The sequence below is a fragment of the Squalius cephalus genome, assembly GCF_949319135.1.
Source record: "Squalius cephalus genome assembly, chromosome: 5".
Taxonomy (NCBI): Eukaryota; Metazoa; Chordata; class Actinopteri; order Cypriniformes; family Leuciscidae; genus Squalius; species Squalius cephalus.
Window position 1 is genome coordinate 49,225,443 of NC_137126.1, and position 14,290 is coordinate 49,239,732.

Sequence of the window (14,290 nt, forward strand, 5' to 3'; positions counted from 1 at the left end):
ATATATTTATCATTAAATCTATTTATTAAACAAGTCTCATGCATTTGCTTGTTCCATAGCAAGACATTTAAACCATTCATATTTTTAACTGATTTAATTGTTTTCACAATGAACAGATTTATGCTGATTCTAAGGAATTTGAATAAATGCATTTTGCAAACATGATTATGTAAAATCAAATGCATGCAAATATATGCCATGATTCTTTTTTTAGTGTATTGAACACTTTTATAATGGGATATTACACTCTATTTCAAAAATTAAAATCGCGATGCTTGTGAAACTAATAAAACCACGTATTTAAAATATTGTATGTCCAGAATACTAACAAAATGTCAATAGGAAATAGCTTAAATAAATATAAGCAATAATAATAATAAGTAATAGCTCTGGATTGAGAATAGCTCTCAAACTCTGGATTGTCCAATCAGCATCTAGGACCAAAACCATAAGTTTATAACAATGAGCATTTCTGCTGTTTGCTGTATAATATCAAATGACGAGGACAAAACCTTGTTTTTACAGTTTATTAATATAATGTAACAGAAGCAGATTAATACAGTATTCCAAATACAGGCTGGCAGATTTGTTGCTAAAAGTTGCTAAATGACAAGCATTATCAACATTTTTATTATCCGGTTTATTGAATACAACATATTATTGAACAATTACATTTTATGTGTTTTCTTATGGATATATTGATATATTGGGATATTGAAAATTAGTTAACATGCTACCTAACTGATCAACACTTATAGGTTTAAATTAGTAACGTGTGTGTGTGTGTGTGTGTGTGTGTGTGTGTGTGTGTGTGTGTGTGTGTGTGTGTGGACAAAAATGGCCAAATTGCAAGCATAAATATTATTTAAAATATGTAGCATATTGTTTAAACAGAAATGAATAACATCTGATATTTCCACACAAATCACATTTTGCAGAAAAAAGTAATAGTGCTAACATATGTTAAGTAGGCTACTGATTATAAAACTATTTATTATAAAACTGATCAGAATGTAATGTGTACCTTGAAATGTAATGCAAGTCGCTTTGGATAAAAGCGTCTGCCAAATAAATGTAAATGAATGTAATAAATGCATTACATTGCAATGTAATAAATGCATAAATGTAAAAATGTAAATGTAAAAATGACTGATACGAAGAGCAGTTTAGCCTATATTCAGATTCTCATTAGTTCAATAAAAAAGTAAACTGTAAAAAATGTTGTGCTATTTACTCTCCATTTCCAGCCATATGCAAAGCATGCTGGGAACTAACAATGGTGTCTCTAAATAAAACCTCTTAATTAAACTAAATCTTTTAAAATCTTTAATTAAATCTATTTACAGTTGTTTTTTTTCAGTGGCCAGACGGATCTGCTCCAGCAGTTTCTCTTTGTTGTTTGTGATGTTTTTTCCAGCGACCTCCATCAGATCAGTGATCTCCTTAGCGCTGTAAGGAGTGACACGAAAGGTCGTATATGTGTCCCACCACTTCTTAATACCAACTTCACCTGAAGAAACATTAACACACTTAAATCAGAACACAGTTGATATTTCAGTTCAGGACATTAAGATTATAACTTGCCTCCACAGTTGACCACATTAAAGAGAGGGATGTGGATCACGGTTGGAGTGTTTTGGCCGTTGAACACATAGAAGTCCTTCGGTTTCTTTACTTCTTCCTTTGGTATGTTGACCTCAGGGAAAGGGATCTTTCTTTCCTTGCACATCTCAGCAGCTTCCGTCACTGTCTGTGGTTGAAATGTATATTGCAGTATAACTTAATGGGTTAGAGGAGTTGTGTGAATGGAACATTTCAATGTGGTTATCAATCCCAAATGCGGACAGTGTGAACATAACTTTTGGGAATAGTATTTGAGCATTTAAGTCAACACACAAAAAACTAGCGGGAGCAGCTCCGGTGAAGAAAAGTAACTGGATCTGAAGTTACCGAAACCACACACAAAAACCCCACAACACACTGTAGACATGCGTTTGCACTGCTCAGAGCGGCTCTCTCGCAATGGCCACGTTCACACAGCAGCAGAAGAGACCTTATTCACTGTAGCGCCATCTTTGATTTTTAATGGTAATGAAAGCGAGGCTGTGAGGGATTGACATACATCTCTTCGGTGGGTTGTACTGTTATTTAATGTATTTTTGGATTGTTCTGCTGACGAAACAGCAAAAATTTCTTGCCAATGAGTTTCAGACAATATAGACGGTGAAAAATGATAAGTAATCACAGGGACTCTATCCCTCACAGCCTCTCTTTCATACCTGTCATGGTGGCGCTCTGAATAAGATTTATACGGTTGTATTTTAGTCCTTAAAGGCAGTGGTTCTCAAACCTGTCCTGGGGACTCCCCGCCGCTTCACCTTTTGTATGTCTCTCTCATCAGACACACTCAGTTCAAGTCTTGCGGTCTGTACTAATGAGCTGATAAGTTGAATCAGGTGTGTTAGGTGAGGAAGACCTGCAAAAATGTGCATTGGTGAGGGAGGGGTCCCCAGTGCAGGTTGGCAAACCACTGTTTAAAGGGATAGTTCATCCGAAAATGAAAATTCTGCCTCTTGAAACAACTTCTGCTCTGCTCCGAAGCGAAGGCTTGGTGTGAGTGTTTGCACGCTGCCTTATACACCCGGAAGTGAGGGAGCGGCTTGCGATGTAAATCTCTCTCACCAATGTGCATTGGCTTGTTCTGTTACCACTCGAAGGTTATTGTGAGATCCCAATTCATCAGTCGTTCTGACGTAATGTCGAACATTACTGAGCGATAGGGAACGCGTGTCTACCATGTGCCGCGGGTTTTCATGTGTGGTTTCGGTAACTTGCAGCGATGGAGATTTGAGCTGTGTGTCATCTAAAGGTTTCAGATCCAGTCTTTAGATCCAAACAGACAGTATTTGAGACGCTACTGTAAGATCAGGGAATTTTGAGGCTCACACACCTGTAGTAAATACGGTTGTCAAAAATGACAATGTGAACATAGCCATAGAATGCAGTTATCACTCCTGTAAATAACTGAGATGTGTGTGAATGTAACCGTATTAAGGACTCATACAGTACTGAGTGACAATCGTATTATGCTGCTGTGTGAATGTGGCCACATTTTAAACTTTTTTTAATCCATAATGGAAATAAGCTCTCCAGGCATTAGGCCTAGAACTCATTAAGATATATGCCACATATAAATGGCTAAAATGAAAATGGTTTTCTTTCTTGTTTTTACTGTAAATCATGCACAGTGTTTGTAATAACCTGTCAATGTAAAAAATCTATTTTTGTGCCCCACTGAATAAAGTTTTACAGGTTTGGAACAACATGAGTGCAAATAAAGGATAATTGAATTTACATTTATAGTGGATCCATTCCTTTAAATCAGCTTTTATGAGAGTATGTGAGCATTATTATACAGAGAGAATTATATAATACCGTGAAAGGATCCCCCTCACTGAAATCCAGTGAAATGATGAGGTCGATGTCTCTCTCTTCTCTCAGCACTGAGAAGTAGGGGGAGTTGAGCAACAGTCCAGCGTCTATATAGTCTCTCGTCTCACTTTCCTGAAGAGCGGCGGGCACTGCTTTATCTGACAGTATTGGAGTGAGAGATCACAGTCTGAAATGAGTCTGTTTATTATTCGCACTGAATTGCCAGTAACAAACGAGTCTGTTCTCACCTTTCATGCCGTAAAGGAAGTTATAGTTCCTGCCCCAGGTCAACAGATTCTGCAGGTCAACATCTGTAATGCCGACAACAAATACACTCATCAGAATAAAGGTTCTTAGATTATTCTAAGAATAATCTCTTGATTATTTTAAGGTTCTAATTAAATACCATTTTCGGCTGTATATTTTTTCTCAACGGGCAATATGGTTATTTGGAAATTACATGTTTGGTTTCTAAGGAATTAGAACATAAAAACATCTTGGTGGAAAGCAGTATCAGCCTTTGCTATGTTTCACTTGATGCGTCTCACAACCGAAGGTGCATCCTCTTGGAGATTGCGTGTAAATGAAATTGTGTGTAAATGTACGCGTTTAACCATCTTTTTCCACTTTTGATGTTATTTCTAGCAAGTAATTACTACTATGGTAAGTAAATATTTGCTTGCTCTATTTTGTTGTAGATCATTAAAGCATTATGCTGCCTCAGAAGCCTGTCTGAAATCAGTTTTGAGGTAGTACCTTTGTGTGCAAACACTGCCTACAAAGTCATTGCCTGATAGAACTGGCCTCAGAATGCAAAGGTGGAACCTCTGGTGGAAACGTTCTTCTTTTGGCATCAGGCTGTAAATCTGGTGTTGGTTCTGATCACGGTCAGACGTTTTATGGAAACTTATAAAGTACATCTCAGTTGCTTACAAGATGAAAATTATTTGTTGGTTAAAGTGGTTTACAAAATCAAAAGTGTACAATGTACAGTGTGCATAATATTAGAGACAGTTCAACCTATCGAATGGCCAGAAGATTAAACTAGGGCCAAAACCTTTTGATGGACTAAAATAATGGCTGACTCTTTCTCTGAGGTAATTCATCAGCGGTAAAGCACAACCATCCAGATTATCCAGCTGACTTTTAGATCCAGAGAACTCTGTAAAAGAAGAGAACATTATTAAGTGCTTCTTATCAGACAACATAGAATTTTAGTTTGTGTTTTTGCTTATTAGCATTTCTAATTTCTTTTATTCACTGATAAGTTGATCTGTCTTTTATGTTTAAAGGTGGTATCAGTGATTTCAGGCCCAAAAATATTTTTATCACATTCATCTAATCTTTCTTAACGATCTGCTAGCTGCCCGCCCCATAAGCATGCCGTCAAAAAAACGCGTCTCTGTAGGCAGCCTAGGCTCTGAGATATGCACACAAAAACAAATGGTTTAGCCAAACAATCAAAACCAAAACAAATAGTGTTCCAACCAATCACCGACAGGGGGAGGGTGTTGTGAGGTTTTGTGCTCGTGAACGGCTGCACGCGAAGTCAGAGCTGAAGAAAAAGCTGGCTCAAAACCTCACAACACCCTCCCCCTGTCGGTGATTGGTTGGAACACTATTTGTTTTGGTTTTGATTGTTTGGCTAAACCATTTGTTTTTGTGTGCAGATCTCAGAGCCTAGGCTGCCTGCAGAGACGCGGTTTTTTGACGGCATGCTTATGGGGCGGGCAAGCTAGCAGATCGTTAGGAAAGATTAGATGAATGTGATAAAAATATTTTTGGGCCTGAAATCACTGATATCACCTTTAAATAAATTATATCAGTTGCACCTTTTATTTGTTCCCAGAAGAATTTTTCATGCGCGTCTCCTTCAGCAAAAGCGCTGCTACACAGACCTGCAGAAAACACAGTTAAGTGTTAAAAATAATTTGGGGAAAAACAGCCTGTACATTTTTTTTACAGTGGATACAGGTGGGACGTGTCCTCAACACATTTTGCTACAACTTATTTTGACTCCACTATTTATATGACACAGCTCAAGAAAAGGACGGATCTGAACTGAGGAGGAATCTAATATTTTTTTAACTGGACATTCATTTAATTTGTGTTTCTCTCATAATGAGAAGCAGTCTGATGCATAAAATTATGTAATTTGAGCCCTTAAAATGTTCAGTAGGAATAATTGCTTTTTTGAACTGAGTTTAAAACATCTATAATTTTAATTTTATTGTCAATATTTCAGTTTTGAAAATTATCAAATACTACAGCCTTGATCTCTAGATCAATACATCACAGAGACTATTGATCTATTTTAGACTATTCTCTAATTCAGTTCAACGTACAGTGTACTAGAGAATCTGTAGAATCTAATATTAACAATACGAATCAAATAAACTCTCCTGTAACAGAGTTTGTTACCTTGCAGGTACAGCATGTCCATCTCAGGCTGGTCCTTGATCTTACAGCCATTTTCAAACTTGCTGCCAAAGTTGGATGTTTCCACAAACGCTCCAATAAGGGAATAACCGGCTTCATATGGAGTGATCTCCAACCAGGGGTCTGCAGACAGAAACACGTCCATATAACAGCAGACACAAACACATTAACTCTGTCTGTCTCACACACACACACACACACACACACACACACACACACACACACACACACACACACACACACATACACACAAACAAACAAACATACACACACACACACACACACACACACACACCCACCCACACCTGCTTCTTGGCTCTGTTTGCTGTGCTTGTCGATCACTGTGTAGATTGGAAACGGGTCTTTACTCTTCTGGCCCCACTGATCTGAGAGTGTGTGTTCGTCTATCTGAAGAGAACATTTTTTGCAGCATCATGTTACTGTAAGACATTAAATTTCTTCAATTATCAACAACTTCAAGTGATAAAACCTAACTTGTTCACTGCTAAGTTCTCTTTATAAAGTGGCAGTATGGCAATCTGGGAAACCCAAAATGGAGCCTCAAGTATCAATGAGAGATTATATATAGAGAATTTTATAAAAGGAAAAAAAAAATCCCCCCAAAATTATTTTAAAGTATATCTTCTGCTGTCTAAATTTTAAACCCTCAATTTTCAGTACGTTGTTGGTTAAATGGGTCATATAATGCCATTTTTGTACAAGCTAATGTGATTCTTTAGGGTCTAAATTAAAAGTTTGTAATATACTTTAATAAAAAATTCTCATTAGTATTGTAAGAAAACACTAATTTTACCTGGTCAAAAACAGCTCTGTTTTCAGCACGCCGTTCAAGTGCATGTGTCTTTAAATGATAATGAGCTTTGCTCGCCCCGCCCCTCTGTTCTGTGCGGACACCGTTTGTAACACAATAACACAATAAACATTACGCGGTGTTCATTATAAACGTGGGATTATGAATTATATTGAGAACGTCGTACATAGAAAACATGCCGTAATGTACCCTGAGTGTAAACAGCCGCATTCATCATGAAGCGTGCTAGCGATTTGCAAAGATTAATATAAATATTAATATAAAGGTTAATAAAACGTTACACTCACTTCTTCTTCTGGAGGTGCAGCAGGAACACAAATAGTTGGTACTGATCCTTTTTTCAGGAGCAGCTTCTTAGCAAAAACAACTTTTTACTGACCCTCGTTTGTAAAGCAGCCTGGTGTGTGAAATGATTCACGCAAACATGAAAGCATTGGCGTTGATCGTGGGGAATATTCCATTCGAAAACAAACTCAGCCACTGCGTCTTCAGCAGTTCTGATTTAGGAACATCAAAATGATGCTGTGTTCCTTATTACACCCAAGAACAGAACACCACAATCGCTTAGACGCCATTCTGCTCATAGACAGTGCTCCAGCTATCAGCAATGAACGCGCCGGTTGGCGCGGACTATGATTGACAGCTCGCTCACGAGTAAGGGCGGGTCTGTGTTGAAACGCTGCTGTCAATCAACAATCGTGGGAGGGGCGTCGATTTTGTGACGTCACAAAATCGAACGGCTTGATTTGAGACAGGGGAAAACATATAAGGAGATTAAAAAAAAAACACTGGATGGATTTTTATCATTTTATGATGGTTGTGTACAGGCACTGCCAACACACATTTCAGTACAATCAACTTGTAAAAGTGCATGTACCATTATATGACCCCTTTAAAAGTGAACATGCATGACTTTGTTCACACTATCACTGATATCTTCAGTTGTAGCTGTGAATTGAAACATTGTTTATTTCCAGGATAAAAAAAGATTTAGAAATCTCAGATTTGTGTATGTTTCCTGCCAGGTTGATCTTCAGTAGTTTGTTATCAGATCAATGTTACAGTAATATTTCCCTTGAGCTTCAAGGGCAAGTCCTGCTATCAACAATCTATTAAAAATAATAAATTATTATTAAAATATTATCTTACATAAATGATGAAGGGTTGTGTAATGAATAGTTACAGACCTCTTTCACAATTTCTGTGACGGCTATCACTGCCCAGGCGTCAGTCAAGCTGAATAGGTCTTTCTCATTGTAATATTTCATCAGTTTGGCAAAAGCATCTGTCCAGCTGACTGCAGGACCGCTGAGTCTCTGGACGATCTTGCCTTTCACAGTCTCTAGTTTGGTTGACCAGTCTGGCTCCTGATATAAGGAGGCCATGCACCTTCAGAGGAACAACATATGCTCTCATTTATAACATTCAACCCATCTGTGAGATTGTGTGTGTGTGTGTGTGTGTGAGAGAGAGAGAGAGAGAGAGAGAGAGAGAGAGAGAGAGAGAGAGAGTGAGTGTGTGTGTGTAACCAGTTCTACTCGACCTGCTCCGAGCGAGATTCGACCACCATGTCTCCGGCGTGGGAGGCAGGCGCGCTAACAAGGAGGCTAAAGACCGCAGCCTCTAGCATCAGTCATGAGTCAAGACTCAAGAGTGCCTCTTGAGATCAGGGAACTCATTTATAAAACGTGCATACGCGCAGATTTGACCTCAGAGTACGCTAAAATCCACACCAACTTTCATATTTATAAAAACAGTCTTTGACGTAGAAAAGTGCTTAGTGCCACGACAGGGACTGAGCAGTGTACAAACTTTCCCTTGTGGTAGAGTCAGAGTACTTCAGGTATTTGGAAAATAGAAGCAATAATAATAGTTATTATTAATATTATTATTATTATTAGGGATGTGCATTTCAGTAAATTTTTCCTGACAGATAAATATATTCTAATTCAAATAGATACATGTACGAGGGCCGGAGTGGGGCCACTTTTCAGGCCCAAAACCGGCCCACTTTTTCCATGGTGGAATTCCAAATTAGCACTTTTTCCAAATTGGATAAATGAAGCAACAGTTCAGCTCTTACTATTGTGTAGCCTAGTTTTTATTAATACCATGGTTTCAACAAATAATGTAAAGGTTAAATAATAATTCACATAAGCTGAGAAATTAACAAAAAATATTCCACAATTTATTTATTCATTTTTGACCGGGAACACAAAAGGTGACAGTGTTATTTTGTTATCAATATTAAATTGCATAATATTTGCAAAGTCTATGAATTGCCATGTATTGGGTGATACAAAAAGTGTTCACATATAACTATCCCCTCATTCATTTTTTATGATAATCTGTAAATGAGTGTCGTTTGTTTGGGCTGGTTACTATTGGGATGTTGTTAAAAATCCAACACCCCGATACAGATCCCATCCCCTTTAACACCTTTTTTAAACTAGGCATTTCATTTAGACATGTTTACTAAATGTATAAAATTGCTGTAGGCAGTAAAATCTGTCAAATACCAACTGCAAGATTTAATTAATTGATTTACCTTTATCTAACTGGCATATAGTTAACACTTGTTGCAGTCCTACTATATTAAAATCTTAAATCTTGCGTAAATATAATTATACTAATTATTATCATATTGATAGTGTCTACACTGTTGCCCAACCCACAAAAACATGAAAACGTGTGTGTTATGATCATATCCAAAATTAAAAATGCACAATAGTAAAGATAATAGAATATAAGTATTAATCCAGACGTTTATCCACACGTACGTTATCCAGCCTTTATCCACATGTTTATCCACACGTTATCCAGGCGTTCATCCACACGTTTATCCACACGCACGTTATCCAGACGTTTATCCACACCCACAATATCATACGTCATTGGTCACGGCAAGGTACACCGACGATTGACACGAAGTGTCATTTCTCTATGGCAAGCCAAAGTATTCATAAACTCCTGGTCAGGCGTCTGATTGCACACTGGCACGTCAAAAGCGTGTGTTTCGACAGCCAAATGCGCGATTTGCCATAAAAGCGCGCGGTCTTAACGTCAAATTTTTTGCATCAAAACGCGCGTCCTCGACGTGTGATCTGCTATTTAAAACACACGTTCTGGACGTGCGCTTTTGGGTCACCGAAAACGCACGTTTTTGACGCGCGTTACGGTGCGTGTCCACTACAGCACAAAAGTCCGCTCAGTGCCGCTGGCAACGCTGTAACGTCTCCGCTTTGGGGTGTGTCTGTTGCGAGTGTGTTTAATCTAAGTTTTTTCAACACACGGACAGTATAATCATCAGCGATGCACGCGATTACATTTAGAAATAGACAAGCTTGTTTCCAAATGCCCCAAGCAAAGATATCCTTTCAATTTTACAAACTTTTATAAACCTGCAGCCAATATAATCACAATGAACACATCCAAAATAAAATCGTTAACATATATATAACAACTGCAAAGTGTAATTTGTAAACAAAATGATTTACGCACTAAATCCAGCATAAACTCCGGCACAATTTGCATATTTTAAACTCTCAAAACAGACGTCACATCCCGAACCTCACAGCAATTGGCTGTCAACCGCGTTTTTCGCTTGATATTTGCATAAAGTCGAGAACTGCCCAACCTTTTGACGCTCTCGGTCGCTCTCAACGCTTTCGCCGGTCCGCTGTCAATCCCAAAATGCATTGCACGAGCGTGAAGCTCGACTTCCATAGGAATGAATTGAAAACGCTCGCTCCGCTCTATGGAACGCCAAAAGAGTCAAATTTCGCCACTAACGAAACGCCTTTCATTCTCAAAACGCTGGTGTTTACGGCGTTTAAGACGAAAAGATGGCGCAAAGTACGCGTTCTGTGGTACAAACGCCGCAAATTACGGCGTTTGCAAAGCAAAATCGTCGTCATTATCGCCGTTTTTTTTATCCAGTCAACAACGCCGTTTCTGACGCCGCAGGCCATCCATAATGCGCTGTAATTTGCGGCGCTTCTGTCTGACAAAGACGGCGTAAAAAGCGGCGTTTTGTATAATATTATAATCAGCCCCTCCCTTTTCTTCAAAGTTCAGCCCATCTAATGAAGCAAATGGAAAGACATATGTAGTAGATTGTCGATCTGAATGATCGGGTTCTGTTTTTCTAACGTTATTAGGACTAGTGTTTGGACTTGATCGTGTCATATTTTTATTTCTTCATTGGGTGACCTCACTGTACCCACCTTTTTCCTTTATCATATGGGTATATAGAATGATTTTAGCCTCTGTTTACATTCATGTCTGTGAAATACATTGGATTTCCCAGCAAACTTACTTCAGTAGGGCATTGGTCTGCGTGCATGGGCAACAGTGTCATTTTGCTCTTATAGTGACAGGGGTTCGACTCCAAGGTCCGACGATATTATTTTCTCTCCGTTTCGTTTCTTTTGTATTGGTCTGTTGCTGTATGTCTTTTAAATTTTGGAAGACTACCCGGTAGCTGACAACTGATTGAATAGCAGGTGGTATATGCTACTTTTTACGGAAATGACAGCTGGTATAGCCTAGTAAGGCTTTAATGCGTGCAGCAACTGTTACTGTACTGCCTGCTTTGTGGGTCCGTTTGTATTGCTGATTATAATGATTTATATAGGCCTAGATGCTTCACGATATAGTCCATCTCGCTTTTAAAGATCATAAAATGCGCAACTTTTTAAGCCTGCTTACAGTGGCCGTTGTGGGTCCGTTTCTATTGCTGATTATAATGATTTGGATTGGCCTAGGTAGATGCTTCACGATATAGTCCATCTTAGAGCTTAGATCGGGCCCAATAAAATCAAGCCCGAGTGCCCGACCCTACCCGAGCCCGTTGTGTCCGAGGCTCCGAGCCCTAAATAAACAAGATGTGCATTTGTAAATCCGTTGACACGCATGCATTGATTTTGATTAATAAATAGTGTTTTCTGTCAGTGGCTGCAAAGATGAAGTTGACGATCGCCATCTCTGAACCCGGCTAGAGATAAATGCACATAATGGATTACATGATCAGAGAGTAGCCTATTTCTTTTCGTTTTGAATTGTGTCTTTTTAAGACATTTCAAGCTTTTATTTTCTTTTTTTTTTTAGATATATTTCTCATGTCTGTATGGGCATGCACTGAGTTTCGGTTAATTTATATGATGAGATGCAATGACCGCGCCGGCGCCTCAGTCAGGATTATACTGACTGCTGCTATATTTTGCTTCTTATTTATTAAAGGAGAACTTGGTAACTTTTTTAACTTAATAAAACTGTCTAGAAATCATTTGGATGGTTAAACAACCTGGGGTGGGTTTCCCGAAAGCATCGTTGGCCAACTATGGTCGCAAGTTCCGTCGTTACCAATAGAGTTCAATGGACATTGCGATGAACTTGCGACCATAGTTGGCCAACGATGCTTTCGGGAAACGCACCCCTGTTCTGGTGATATTGGTGACTTTCCCCGCTCCCCCCAGCGTTCCCAGGCGGAAAACCAACCTTGCAACTTGGGGACTACCGTCCCGGTAAGATAGAAATTGGAAGTCTCGTGAGAAGCGAGAACGAGAACGAGCGCGAAACACGAATTGCTTTACGGCAATTCGACATAAACACACATGCATGTATGATGTATTACCAGATTACCCACCTCGGTAGACATAGCTCCACACGATACAGTTGGCTTGCTCCGATCAAAACAAACGCACATGAGCAGCGGTGGAGAGGGGGAGGAGGCCGCCGCAAGTGAGTTTTTTACGACCGTGTTGTGAAATATACGCCCCCCCCCCACAGCTGTAGGGGGAGCTCGTGGGGAAAACATGCGACAACAAAAGGAAAAATCAGCGAAGAAGTGACTAGAGTTCGCTAGAGTTGCCGAGTTCTCCTTTAAGGCAATTGGTTGATGAAAAATGTATTAAAATTAAGATACAATTTATACAAAACAAAATTCACTTTAAAGAAAAGCTTTCTACAAAACAAAACTTAATGAAGTGGTCAAAATCATGTCTGACCCACTCTATGTCTCCCGATATATTCCGCATCATATTTTGCTCGTGCGGTTCACTTTTCATAATCAACATATAGAAAAAAATAACATTATAATATTTTAACAAATATGAAACTAAATGCGCTAATTGAATGGCTATAGTAGGCCTACAGACTCTCTATTTGTACAAATTGCTGCACATTCATTTACTTCTGAATTTTGCACACATAAGTTGAAAGGCATTTGTTTGTGCATAGTAAAACATATCTGCAACATTTATCAAGTGCACGGATAAATGTGCGTCCATTTATTAATTATATCTTAATGAATAATGCAACAAGGACGAAGCATGTAAACTGATTTGTTTATTCAGAATGGAATGTATTGCAAATGGATCCGAATAAAGAAACGTAAAAAAAAAAAAAAAAACACAACGTGAACGGTGCAGAAAATGAACAAGAATGAACTTTGAATGGCCGGAGTATGCCTACTAGGCTACTCTAATATAATTCAACAAGGTTTTAGAATAGCATTTTTAAACAAAATATATATTTTTAAAGCCTAGTATCCCGCCCCGGTGTGATGCGTGCTAGTGGAGTATGGCGTTAGATGCTGCGCATGACACATGACGTGTTGCATTTTGTAACAATTCTTGATCAAGGGCCCGGCCCAGCCCGGCCAGAGGATAGTGGCGGTGAGCTTGCTATAAGGCAAGTATCCCTGTTACTGTTGCAGGGATAGTTTCAGATCTCGACGATGCCCGTCGAGATCCAGCCTCTTATGAAGATGAACCATTACCAGTGGAGACTGAGATGACGCTAACCCAAGCAAGGACTACCACTGCTCTTGACCAACATACAAGACTGTAACATATTTCACATATAAATGATTTATTATTACACTGACATTGCCTTAAATGGACATTAATATTGCTAGCATTGCTAATATTGTATTAGCCTGCTACATATTGCCTAGCCTACTTCGTAAAAACGAGGAACAAAAACTTTCAATTCCTCCAACAACACAATGATAAAAAACAATACATACCAAATAGCAATAAAATATGAAGCCTACATCTGTAGCATATTGATGTGTAACAATTTTTTTTATCGGCTATTCTCCAGGTGATAGTGATATAAATATAATAATGTTTTGTGTAATAAAGCGTTAGATATGAATTTTCTGATATGTGGAGGGTGAACCAAGACGCTTCCCATTTAAAAAAGTTTCAAGTTACTTTTCACCATGACTCTCCGCTCAATATCCACTCTTTTCCAGTGCACTATACACTCAATCGCTCACAGCCCAAGCGATCGCTCCACTCTTATTTAGTTTCATATTTATGTTTAAATATTATTATAGGCTATTGTTATTTTATTTCATTTATTATGTTGATTATGAATAGTGTACAGCATTAGGAGTTTGTTTTTTGAAAGACTTTCTTTAAAGTGAATTTCATTCTGTATAATTTCTATCTTAATTTTATTTAATGTTTCATCAACCAAATGGCCTGGATTTAATAAATAAGAAGCAAACCAAAAAGATCGGGTTTGGATTAAAGTAGGCCTAAGTAACAAACAAACCATGTTTCCGGGGCCTTTGAG

General features: G+C 38.5%; 2 protein-coding genes across 2 annotated transcripts in view; one reads left to right on the plus strand and one right to left on the minus strand.

Annotated features, from left to right (window-relative positions):
• The window catches only part of LOC307159169 (cytosolic phospholipase A2 gamma-like), a gene marked incomplete at both ends in the record, with an annotated part of 202,050 nt that overhangs the window by 53,840 nt on the left and 133,920 nt on the right, over window positions 1-14,290 (plus strand). The gene's annotated exons all lie outside the window — the stretch shown is intronic.
• LOC307158889 (cytosolic phospholipase A2 gamma-like) overlaps window positions 522-14,290 on the minus strand; it is a 36,138-nt gene continuing 22,369 nt past the window's right edge. Inside the window, exons 5-13 of the mRNA XM_079871864.1 lie at window positions 7,891-8,092; window positions 6,177-6,279; window positions 5,854-5,994; window positions 5,265-5,330; window positions 4,490-4,594; window positions 3,681-3,743; window positions 3,436-3,590; window positions 1,585-1,750; window positions 522-1,510 (exon numbers count right to left, since the gene is read on the minus strand). Of these exons, the coding sequence (XP_079727990.1) occupies window positions 1,341-1,510; window positions 1,585-1,750; window positions 3,436-3,590; window positions 3,681-3,743; window positions 4,490-4,594; window positions 5,265-5,330; window positions 5,854-5,994; window positions 6,177-6,279; window positions 7,891-8,092 (1,171 nt within the window). The 3' untranslated portion in view covers window positions 522-1,340. The remainder of the gene's footprint in view (window positions 1,511-1,584; window positions 1,751-3,435; window positions 3,591-3,680; window positions 3,744-4,489; window positions 4,595-5,264; window positions 5,331-5,853; window positions 5,995-6,176; window positions 6,280-7,890; window positions 8,093-14,290) is intronic.